This window comes from Primulina eburnea, chromosome 11 (genome assembly GCF_022965805.1).
Source record: "Primulina eburnea isolate SZY01 chromosome 11, ASM2296580v1, whole genome shotgun sequence".
In the NCBI taxonomy this organism is placed as follows: Eukaryota; Viridiplantae; Streptophyta; class Magnoliopsida; order Lamiales; family Gesneriaceae; genus Primulina; species Primulina eburnea.
The window spans coordinates 13,203,709-13,216,045 of NC_133111.1; the positions used below are offsets into that span (position 1 = coordinate 13,203,709).

The window sequence follows — 12,337 nt, forward strand, 5'->3', positions numbered from 1 at the left end:
ACTACCCAAAAGCAGGTCGTCCTCCCAAAGCCCGAACTAGTCCCATACATCACATAAATACCCTAGGTTCGATTGGCCCTCACCAAGACTCGACAAGCTCGTGACTCCAGCGCCTTGACGCCTTAACCCTCGACTTGTACAGCCCTTAAAACCTAGCCCTAGCAGCCCCTTTCACAAGCACCATGGGAACGTGAGTTACATGCAAACCTATGCATATTTTTGTGCAAGAATTATATAAAATCAACACCACTTGATAGATTGATGGTTCCTCATGCAAAAACATACAAACCAACATATATTGATGTGAATGATGAGAAAAACGAAGTATAGGGCGTGTCTTTGCATATATTACGATAGAAAACTTGATACAATCGCGTAAACGGACACCGGAGGGACGGGGAAGAGTTCTTATGAGATTTATTGAGAAAACCAAATAAAATAGCTGCTGAAGGCACGAGATGCTGCTGGTGGAAATGGAGGGGGCGACCATGAGAGAGTGATTAGTTTTAGGGTTAGATAATAGAGTGTTTAGGTTTATATAATTGTATACTAATGGGCCACTAATAATAATTAAAGGAGTTAAAAGAGTTTTAGGCCTATTAAGCAATAAAACAATTCTGCCAAGCCTAATAATACTCCTGAAAAATATTTCGTTTAGGTATGTTTTTGAAATATTGTCCTGAACCCTCAAAAAGTCCTTCGACTCGCAAAATTTTGCGTACCGGTTAAAAATATAACCCGACGAGTAAAAATACTCAACCAAAGCCCATTTTTGAAAATCATCCCTTATTTACACCATATATTAAATTAAATAATTGAAAAAATTATTTAATAAAAAAATCCTTAATTATATCCGATCTCCGTTCTTCGTTCGAATACGAAATGCAACTAAAAGCCCTTATGCAAAAAAAACTTTAATTAATCATGCAATAAAACACATATTAAAAAAATAACATGAAACCTATTAGTCCGAAAGCGCCATGCAGAGCGTGAGCAACCCGACTGTGCCTTACATGTGCTCTACAGGCCGCACTCCATCTTTCTTCCAAACGAGCCCTTTTTTCTTTTGATTCATGACACAATCCAGTTTTAAATGCTTCAAAAATGATTAATTAAAATACTTAAGAAATTTGATAACTTGCATGCATGTGGTTCACGTGGACATTCAAATTTTTGGGACGTTACAGGTTTTGTTCGGGAATTTTTTTAAATCCTTCGGGACGGGTATGATGATATTATCCTCATCCACAAACATACCCCGAAAATAATATTAATATTAAGATTGATATTATCACTAATAATAATAATAATAAATAAGTTTTGGTTCGGAGAATCCCCAAATCCGTCATCGTCTTACCCCATTAATATTTTTGAAACATGGATGAGGTGGAGATGAAATTCAAAGACGCGGATAGGGATGACAAACCCGTCCTCCGCCCCGTCCTATCTTCATTGAACATATTTTTTGAAACAGGGATAAAATTGGATTTTACATATGATTAAGGAATAACCTTTGTACATATGGGAGAGATTCATTGAACAATAAATTAAGATTCAACTTTTTCATAAAATGAATTGATAATTCAACGGTATGCCTTTAAGCAATCAATAGTTTATTTATACATATAAATTAAATAAATTATATATGAACTAATGAATTATCATGTAAAAAATTATCAGAAACAAATATGAACTAACATAAATAAAAGTGAAGTTACGAGTTTTATATTTTTTGGTACATAAAAGTAGTCAAATATAAATCTTTAAGTATATTAAACAATTAAACCATTATTCATTTTATTAAAATCTTAAAATACTAAGTTTTGTAGCTTATGAAACGCAGTAAGCATGGCATGTACTAACTTACTCAATTCAAATTTCGAAAAAAAAAAAGATAATTATTTAAGTAGTCATATTTTAAGAAATCAACAAGAAAATATATCATATATCTCTCGTAAGGGTGACCGTGAGCAGCGTGGCTGGCAAAACGCACGTGTCGCAATATGAATGGTTTAGGGTAGTACCCATTAGCCAGCATCGAACTAACCGTTACTATCATGACAACTACATAGAGCCAGACTAGTTTTCCTCACGTATGTTCTAACACTGCCAGGTCAATAAGGCAATTTTTGCTCGGAAAAGGGGAAGAAAACAGACAGAGATAGATGCATAAACCCTTTATTGATTGATATATTTGAAAAGTGAGGCGACTTGAATCCAATATTTGGAAACGAGCCATGTCAGAATGAAACTTAAAACTGGTACAAAAAAGAAGTGGAATTATCCCATTATTTGCACTAAACAAACCTGCTGATATGCATTACGTCGTACATACCAGTCTTAGTACAGAACACAAATTATTAGATAGTCTATATTGATTGAAATCTTGGATCATTGAAACATGAATTACATTGTTGTTCAATAGGGGAAACAATGTCAGTCTGTCTTTCAACCTTTTAAGCAGGGTATAGTCAAGGATTTTATGTAAAATAAAATCAGAATAAAATCCTTTCTTCTTGAAAAGTTGAACCAAGTCGCACTACAAGCTTACATCAGAATGCGGAGCACAGCTAGGCCAACAGCAGATACGGAGGCAAGCGTACCTATGCAGTACTTAATCACATCGTATTTTGCTGCTTCCAATTGAGCCCGCAATGCATGAATTTCCTGAGATCATATAATATTACAGATTTTGATCAAATGGAGACTCTTGAGGTTAAAAATACGACTAGTTTAACTGCTTATACTGCTTCACCAGTTGTATTTACTTACTCGATCAAGTTTGTTAGTGAGGTTAGTCGTTTCTTGATTTTGATTGTTTAGCTCATCCCGAATTCTCCTGCATAACACCAAAATTTGAATAAAGCACAAACAAATGGTAAAATACACTTATATGTAGGTGGAATATTTCTTCATCATTTGCTTGTAACTAATTCGTGAATAGCGATTAGGCTAACTCACCCCCTCTCTAGATTAAGATCCAAACGCTGCCCAGCAGTGACTTTGTCGACTTCATACCTGAAAAAAAGGTCATTCTCAGAGACAATCAGAAATATAAGCTAGGCGACAGACATTTTTCCAACAAACCTTAGCTCACTACGCATCTTCTCTATATCACTCTTTAGTTTTTCCGTCTCGTGTTGCAATAGAGAAAAATGGTGGTCCTGCATTTGGTGTCAGATGAACGAAGTTTAAATCCACACTTCTTTACAAGGAAGGGCGCCCAACTAGACAAACAAAACATACACTAAAAAGCAAATGCTGGTTGTTTAACATCATTAATCGATTAGAACAATTATGGCAGACGAAGAAAGAAACACCATCCTTCGCAATTTTCCAAATAGTTTTCAGATTACACAACGTTTTCACTCAAGATTTTTGCACTAGAGGGATTTATCGCGTTAAAGTTCTTCCTTCAACTAAAGACGAACAGCAACATATTTTGCTAGTGAAAAGCAAGAAAACAAGGAGTATATTCTTGGAAAATGTTTGACAATAAAAACTCACGGAATAATTGAATTAACACACGCGATCATTTACTCTTTGTGGTACAAGCACAAGCAAAATTCCTGCACAATAAAGAGAATTATATACCCATTGTTCTGAACAAATAAAGGAAAAAGAAAAAAATAACATAACATCACTGTCTGTTGTTTTACTTGCACCAAGTGTAAGAATTAAAAAAGGAAAATGAAAAAAATAACATAACATCACTGTCTGTTGTTTTACTTGCACCAAGTGTAAGAATTAGGGTAAATCAGCAGAGCCTAATTCAATGTCAGCTAATTTTCTGTAGACACTTTGTCTCACAAATTTGGAACATCTTCATCTAACACAAACATTCAAAAACTAGTCAGTCATCTAAAAAAATTACTTAGTGAATATCAAAGTCAAACTTCATACGCTTTCTGTTATTAATCAAGATAAACCCAAAAAAACAACATTCAACATCAAGGGCTATAGCCAACCAAATTCACTCAATTCCTATGACACGAGTGTATCCTTTAAAACTCGGGCTTGTAACTCTAAAATGTTAGCATTTATGTAGCATGGACACCCAAAAATATTTTTTTGCAATATCGGATACGGATATGACATGCAAATATGCATACAGGATACGGCAAAAGCCATGTCGTTGACTTTTAGAAGTCTGACCAGTCGCATATGCTTTGAATACGACGAGGACACATCATGGGTATGGCATAGATACGCTTTTTCCGATATGTTGGGCAAAATTACAAATATTTAAAAATTTTAAGGGTTAATCTAAAAAAGTTGAATTTTCTGATGACTATTGAGAGAGAGATCATTAATAAAAAAGAATTGGCCTCTAGGATTTTAAACCCTAAATTTCTAATCGATCTTTATGTCTCTAATATTCTGCTCAGTTCTCTGCTTGGCTCTCATCGTCTATTCACTCCTCTTAAGTCTGACGCCCGCCTCCCTTTTGCCATCGCTGATGCCGCCGTTCACCGCATGTAAGCCCTAAATTATTGTTTCTGACTTTCTGTTCCACTTCTCTGAAATGCTCGCTGCATATAAGCCGCCCTATTTTGCTATGGAAAATTTCAAAAAGAGAGCTTACATGATGATGTAGATGATTATTCTCCTTTGTGGAAATTTGTAACCAAGATTGAAAAGGGAGCTGGATGAGGAAATGTTCCTTGGTCGTGTAACATACATACTAAAGTGTGCAAGGAATCGTACTTGAGGGTGAAAGCACACCTATTAAAACTCAAAGGCTTTGGAATTTTCAATAAAAAATTTATATATATATATTTATATAATATTTATATATATTTTAATGATTAACTTATTCTAGCCGTGTCGTATTTTATAGTTTCAAAATTCACCGTATCGTTTTCAATACGATATCCGTACTTGTATCTATGCAACATAAGTTAGCATTAATACTTTGTTTCACGAGTACTGAGGCATCATGTAGCTACAATTTTCAGTGGCTTTTGGGCAATATTTCAAATAAATATGAAACACTTCAATTGTTTTAATTTATTTATTTATTTATTAATCACTTTAATATTTTTGTGTGTGCTTGTAAGTTGTGTTCTTTGGTTCAATAATATAGGGCTCACTTGATTCCTTGCAAAAGAAAATTTCTTTATAAACAATATTACATTTTCCTTTTTCAAATAAGCGCATCATTTTCAGTGAAGCACGCACGATGCTGTGAAATATGCCCCTCAGGCGTGAGGCTCATCCTGGCCTAGAGACACCCCAGGCTCACTTATGTTAAAGAGAGGTGCCGCTCAGGTCAGGCATGAGGAGCTGCTTATCTGTCCTATTCCAATTTTTCCTTCTTCAATGTTCAGGATTTGAATAGTAAACTATTTCCCATAGCATCCCACCCTCGACCGCTACCCTCCTACCAATACCCACAGTCTTGAAACTTTGGCGATGGCGATGGCGATGGCTGCCAGCAAGTTTTAGGCTTTTAAGAATTATTTTTAGCTCATTTTTCATTTATTTCATACTTATGGGTGAATTTCTAACAATTTTGTTGATTAAAATTTATTCATTTATTATTTTACCACACTTTTTAGCAAATAATTTATGTTTAACTAACTTGAATTATGATTTTGGGATATACATTTATCGCTAATAATCTTAATTTGGTAGCTTCGTTCTTCATTCGAGGTTCACAACTCCTTGTTTATAACTAAATATTAGTTTATTGCTGATCTTATTGTTAATGCACTGTGTTTAAATATGATTCATAACTGTTCTATATAAAAATGGTGCTCTTGAGAAGTATCATCTTCGAAGCCCTCAATGCCTTGGTGGACCTTTCATCCTTGGGGACTTTTAAGCCCACGTTAAAAAGACGTACAAAGCAAAACAAGTTCTAAGATTAGACCTGAAATGCAACGAAGTTCTTTCCATAGCTCATATTCTTCACAAAACAACTGAAACTTCACTCCCAAACATTATGCTAGAAGACATGAATAGCAAATAACTAGAACGTGAAAGGTTGATTAATGTAACTAAAAGTCTAAGACCAAAACAAGTCAGTCAGCATTTACAGTATTTCCAGAAAGGATAATAAACATCCCAATCAGTGAAGAAGTTTTGATTAGCTTTCCCACACATCGAGAAAAGAAAGGAAGAATTGGATCCGTTGAGTTTAGAAACACTAACAATCTTGATTTTGCTAATAAGAAAACATGTAAGTGTGTTTCTAACATATTTAGTATTTTCTTAAAGTGTGAAGTTGCAAACTCATGTTGGAAGCTCGAACTCGAATTTAGCAAATTGCTAGACTCTAGCGAACTAATCCAAATGACTAGAGAGCAAAACTATTGGAAAGCCAACTCAATTATCTATAAGACATATTTCATGCCGGTCAAATTAGTTCGGATGTTATCTACGATAACCGTACCCCCACAATGTCCAGCCGAAAGTCACAGATACAGCAAATGACTAGACTTGACAAGTTCTGATATTTTGTTCATATCTCGCAAACCCATTATCCAAATGACAATTGGGCAAAATGGTTGGAAAGTCAAACTCAATTCTCTACAAGTCATGTTTTAGGCCAGTTTGGTTAGTTCGGAAGTTATCTATGCTAAAAGAATGCTCGAAGATCGAGCTGGAGGAAACGGATACAGCAAACGGCTAGATTTGAAAAGTTCTAGTATTTAGGTCATATCTTATAGCTCGATTATCATAATGGAACAATTCAGCATGCATTACAAAGTTGAGAAATTGATCTACAAACCATCTTCCAAAGTCAAAGAATGGTCAGAGCTTAAGAAGCTAATAAATCTTGATTAAGTTGCCGGTTCTGCAACACGGATATAGTTGTTGACTAGAAGCAGTTTTGACATTTCGAGTATATCTCTCTCTTAGAATCTCAAAATTGAGTCACTAAATGAAAGATCTACAACTTTCATATGCCTCACTTTTGCCAAAAAATCGACGAATCAAGAGTTATATTCAAGATGAAAGAGCGGCTAGACTTGGTCTGACTAGACTTGGAACGGCTCAATGATAAAAAAACGGCTCAATATCAAAAAGTGGCTAGAAAGTTAAATATGATTGTTTTAATGTCAGAAACAGTACAATACATTTCCAAACGGTCATATTCTTGTTTCAAATGTTTATATCATTCTCGGAGGCCATAAATACCAAATCTTGAAGATCAAACACAAGCTTTTAAAAAAGATGCAAAGCATAGGCAGCCTATATAAAGACAATTAGCTAGAACGAGAGCAAGCCAAGTGTGAGGATATAAATGAGAGACATATACACTGTAAATGGTTAAATCCTCACACACAAATCACTCCCCCAAAAGAGAATTCAACTTCAATAAATAATTGAGTGATAGTGTTCACACAAAGACATAAAGATTGTGTTTGTAGTCTTGACATAATAAACGTTAAACATGATGCGGATTTTGAGGTTGTGGCCTACAATCGAGAGTATGTTATGACTTTTCATTAGACAATGGACAAGTCTTAAGTCGAAATGGATTTGTACGAAGAGTTGCATAAATCAAAGTTTTCTAGTGATACTTTCCTAGATGAAAGAAAAAGTAACGTAGGAGTTGTTAATCTCCGAACATCCATAAACAAATTTGTGCATATTTATTTATCGCGTTTATTTACTATTGCGACTTATGCATTATTGAAGCATTTTATGTGTCTTCAAATAAAAAATATTGCATAAAAAGTGTTTGATAAAATGATTCGACTAAACCGTTTTTATTATTTCAACTTGTATATCTTTTAAATGTTTTTCAAAATGTCTAATAAGTTTTTTTGAGAGATTATTTTGAACTTTTTCCGCTCGGTTTTGAACCGACCTCAAAACAATGATGCCTAGTTCATTTTTGAAAATTTCAAGAGTGAACTATTGTTAGCTCAATATTTATCCATCAATCGATCATATCAAGTGGTATAAGTTTTTGAAAAGAGCATTTGAAACTTATTTTATCTTAAAATTTAGTATTTTATGAATTTCCTAATATATGCATAATTGAATTTTCGAGCAGCTTGCAACAATACTGGGGAAAATGATGCAACTCTTGGCTCGATAGCTCAATTGATGAACTGTTTTTTGCGTTGCAAACTAGACTTGTAGAGGATCGCCGCAGTATAAAATTTGCAGCCTGGTTATGCTCGAGGAAAAACAATTTATTTGTTGAAGTCAAACTATGTATGTTGCGGCAGAAAACAGGGTATGAACAAAGTTGGAGTTTTTGTCAAGAAGCTCAAAGATGTTGCATTCATCCATTGAAGAGGCAATTACATTCAAATTTGAATCATACATCATGAAAAAAAGTCATTACACTCGTTCTAAAATTTTCATACTAATTAGCAATAAGTACTTTAGTTTGTTGCCGACATAATATTCTACCTTGTGTTAGCATTTCTTTGTGTTTTAGCATGGTTAGCAATTCCCTTACATTTATGATTGTGCTTAGTTTTTAATAAGGGATTCTCTTAAATGTCTAATAAATAATAAGGCAAATATATCTTTATTTTAGGTTGCTTGAAATTTTGAGTTAATATTTTCACTTTGTGGTGAAGTTTGTTTACTCAACTTGATATATCTATGTGTCAAATATATTTCAATGTGAGCTGAGATTAGATATTTTGTTCTATTATTTGCGCATTACATATTTTGAAAGTACCATCTTTTTAAAATATGTTCATTGGTTAGTCTATCCCTCTACTTTTATCAATTTTAAACTTTCAAAAACATAGGGTGATAGTTATAATTTGGTCGAGATTAAATTTAAATCTTGAGTGGGACAAAAACTTTGTGTTAATTTGTTTTAAAATCAACATCTTTTTCTCACAAAGAAAGAAATCAAATTTCAAATATTTTCAATTCAAATGAAAAGGTATGTTGCTGTCATTTTGAAAGTATTAAGAAGCACGAAGGAATGTCTAAACCCAATTATTTAAAATAAAGATTAAAAGATCCAAGAACAAGTAAACCCATTTTAATTGTCTCGATAGTCTCAATAACTGGATCATCCAAATCTAATTTTAAAAAGGGATAAATATGTTCGATAAAATCATTTTTTATCCAAGCTTTGTGATCATAAAATAAGGGAGATTGTTGGGTTTAAAAACACTAGCAATTTTGATTGATAACAAAACCTTTTGTTGTGTTTTTAATATATTTACTTAAGTGTGAAGTTGCTACCTCAAATTGGAAGTTGGAACACCAATTTAGCACACAGTTAGACTCAGGCGAGCTGCATTGTTTCGATAATATCTCACAAACCTGTAATCTAAATTACCAGTGATCAAAATGGTTGGAAAGCCAACTCAATTCTCTACAAATCATATTTCAGGCTGATCAGGTTAGCCCGAACGTTATCAAATGTCCAGCTAGAAATCACAGATACATCAAACGGCTAGACTTGACCAGTTCTGGTATTTTGTTCATATCTCACAAACTAGTGAACCAAATGACAATCGGGAAAAAGTGAAAAACGGTTGGAAAGCCAACTCAATTCTCTACAAGTCATATTTAGGCCAGTTATGTTAGTTCGAACGTTATCAATGCTAACCGGATGCTACAAGATTGAGCTAAAGGACACGAAAACAGCAAACAGCTAGACTTGAGAAGTTCTTGTATTTTAGCCATATCTCTTAGTTCGATTATCGTAATGGAACAATTCAGCATGTGTTACAAAGCTAAGACAATGATTTACAAACAATCTTCCAAAGTTGAAGTCTGAATCGGAGCTTAAGAAACTGATAAATCTCGATGAAGTTAATGGTTCTGCAACACGGATACAGCTGTTGACTAGACATGAGCAGTTCTAGTATTTTGATTATATTTCTCTCATAAAACTTAAAATTGAGTGATTCCTGATTTTATGGAAAGCTAAGAGAGTGCTATAACTTTCATGTTCATCATTTTGCCTAGAAATCGACAATTCAAGAATTATAATCAGGAGAAGAGAGTGGCTAGCCTTGGTCCGACTAGACCTGGAATGCTCAATAACGGTAAAAATGGCTCAATGTCAAAAGGTAGCCAGAAAGTCTAATATGATTGTTTCAATATCAAAAACCGAAAATACTTTTCCAAACGGTCATATTCTTATTTCAAACGTTCATATCTTGGAGGCCATAAATGCATCATCTTGAATATCAAATTCAAGCTGTTGAAGAAGATTCAAAGCATGGGCATCCTATGTGAAGAAAATTAACTAGAATGAGAACAAGTCCAAGTTTGAGGATACATATGAGAGATATATACACTTGTAAAGTATTAAATCCTCTTCTTCGTACAAAAAAATTAAAGATTGTGTTTGTAGTCTTGACATAAAAGACGTTAAACATTATGCGGACTGGGAGGTTGCGGCATACAATCGAAAATGTGCTAAGAGTTTCGATTAAACAATGGATAAGTTCTAAATCGAAATGAGTTTGTACAAAGAGTTGTGTAAATCAAAGTTTTCTAGTAATAACTTCCTAGATTGAAGAAGGTGTGACGTAGAAGTTGTTAATCTCCGAAAATTTTTGAACAAATTCATCCATATTTATTTATCATGTTTATTTAGTATTGCTACTGTTTTACATGCACGGGTGAAACACTTATGAATCTTTGAAATACCAAAATATTGCATAAAAAATGTTTGATAAAGTGATTCGAATAAACCGTTTTTATTATTTCAACTTGTATATCTTTTAGATGTTTTTCAAAATTGATTATTTTGAGTTGCTTCTGCTTGGTTTTGCACCGAACTCAATACAATATCTCGATACCCGGTTCATTTTTGAACATTTCAAGAACAAATTATTATAGTTCAATATTTGTGCCCAATTATTTTGAGTTGCTTCTGCTCGGTTTTGAACCGAACTCAATACAATATCTCGATACCCGGTTCATTTTTGAACATTTCAAGAACAAATTATTGTAGTTCAATATTTGTGTCCCAATCGATTCTATCAGGATCTTCGGACCTTCACGACACTTATTACAAAGTTGCTACTTATCCGCCAAACTGCAAATATATTTTGAGTAAAATGAATTTACCAACTTAACACTGTATATCTTGCAACTAAGAGAATAGAAACTAAATTACACAAACTAATGAGAATTTCAATCAAAAGAAGTGAAAAAGAAAAAAAAAACGAGTAATACGAGCCACACCTGAGAACTTTTAACTTCAGTCTTGAATTTGGACAAATTGGATTCCTGTGCCATCTCATTCTGCAAAAAAAAAAAAAATTAATATGTTCCTTTACAAACACAAACGCAGGTAATACGAACACCAAAATAACGGAGGAGGCGCTCACTTGCTGCATTTGACCTTTAGAGACAAAGGAATGAGAAACATTCTCCAAACTGTCATTCAGGACTTCGGTCATAGCAGCGGTTATAGCCTCAGCTTGCTTGGAAGGCAAGCCTTGTGCCTCCAATCTCCTCACCTGACCAAAATCAACCAACCAATCAATTAATTAAGTCAAATACATCCAAAATGAGAAACTTCACACCTCATGACAAGCATACAGGAAAATGTAAAAAAAAAAAAAAAAGTACGCAAATTACAAGAGCCAAAGTATCGACGAGGAAAAGACGTTTCCCATTGGATTTAAGAAGCTCGGTCATCTGCCTAGATTCAAACCGGCGGCTCGGGAAGAACAACTGAATTCTGCTGGGACCGACCCCAAACTGCACGGCACGCCTACAAGCCGCCGCCATCAAACAACAAAACAGGAGAAATCTGAAGCAAAAGCGAACTTATTTCCCAAATGGACCCGCGCAATGAAGCCGAAAAATCAAGCTGAAACAGCGATGAATTCCAGCAAAGAGTTAATTACAGCTAAAATAGTCTGCAGAAGCTAAGCAAGCTAGGGAGAAGGGAAGAGAAAAACGTGAAGGGGGAAGGAAGTAAGGGAGAAATGGAGGAGTTGCTGATTCCTAGGAGAACGATCGATGATTCAAGCTTTGGTTCCATTGCTGCATATTGGAGGCCAATTTATTTATGCTTTCCGATAATTAAATTAAACTAAAGCGCGTTTGAATGTACACTAGCGCTTTTGATTCAAAATTAGTTATCGAAAATAAGAATTATTAAATTCATTAAATGCGCCCACCGTGGGGCTCGAACCCACGATCACGAGGTTAAGCAACTGAGCTAGACGGGCTTGGTCCACAATTGGTTTCTCATTTAATATATAATATTGTGTTGAAAAATATGAGTCGTAATATTTGAATGTTGAAAATAAAAGTTGTAAATATTTAAAATTAGTGTGTAATGATATATTTATTTTTGGATTGTTTCCAAAAAAATTACATAAATAGCTCTCTCAATATGTGATGAATATCACAATTGAGTAGAGAGAAAATT

At 34.2% G+C, this 12,337-nt stretch overlaps 1 protein-coding gene and 1 long non-coding RNA gene across 2 annotated transcripts; one reads left to right on the forward strand and one right to left on the reverse strand.

Moving 5' to 3' along the window:
* Positions 1-2,377: 2,377 nt before the first annotated feature.
* LOC140804393 (protein FMP32, mitochondrial-like) lies at positions 2,378-11,954 on the reverse strand. The gene is made up of 7 exons (XM_073160394.1): positions 11,536-11,954; positions 11,283-11,414; positions 11,137-11,196; positions 3,088-3,164; positions 2,962-3,018; positions 2,773-2,839; positions 2,378-2,667 (listed from the first exon to the last, which is right to left on the reverse strand). Exons 1-7 carry the CDS (start codon positions 11,686-11,688, stop codon positions 2,548-2,550), a joined length of 666 nt encoding a protein of 221 aa, XP_073016495.1. The 5' UTR covers positions 11,689-11,954; the 3' UTR covers positions 2,378-2,547.
* Positions 3,576-5,743, forward strand: LOC140804394 (uncharacterized). The gene is made up of 2 exons (XR_012112171.1): positions 3,576-4,667; positions 4,823-5,743. It is a non-coding gene; the product is annotated as an uncharacterized lncRNA (long non-coding RNA).
* Positions 11,955-12,337: the final 383 nt, after the last annotated feature.

What these genes read in the sequence shown, in the direction of transcription:
- LOC140804393 (XM_073160394.1), bottom strand. Translation starts at nt 11,688, where the DNA reads ATGGCGGCGGCTTGTAGGCGTGCCGTGCAGTTTGGGGTCGGTCCCAGC. An exon ending in TCGTCGATACTTTGGCTCTT is followed by an intron (nt 11,415 to 11,535) that starts GTAATTTGCGTA and finishes GATTTTGGTCAG; the next exon opens with GTGAGGAGATTGGAGGCACA. An exon ending in GATCTTAATCTAGAGAGGGG is followed by an intron (nt 2,840 to 2,961) that starts GTGAGTTAGCCT and finishes GGTGTTATGCAG; the next exon opens with GAGAATTCGGGATGAGCTAA.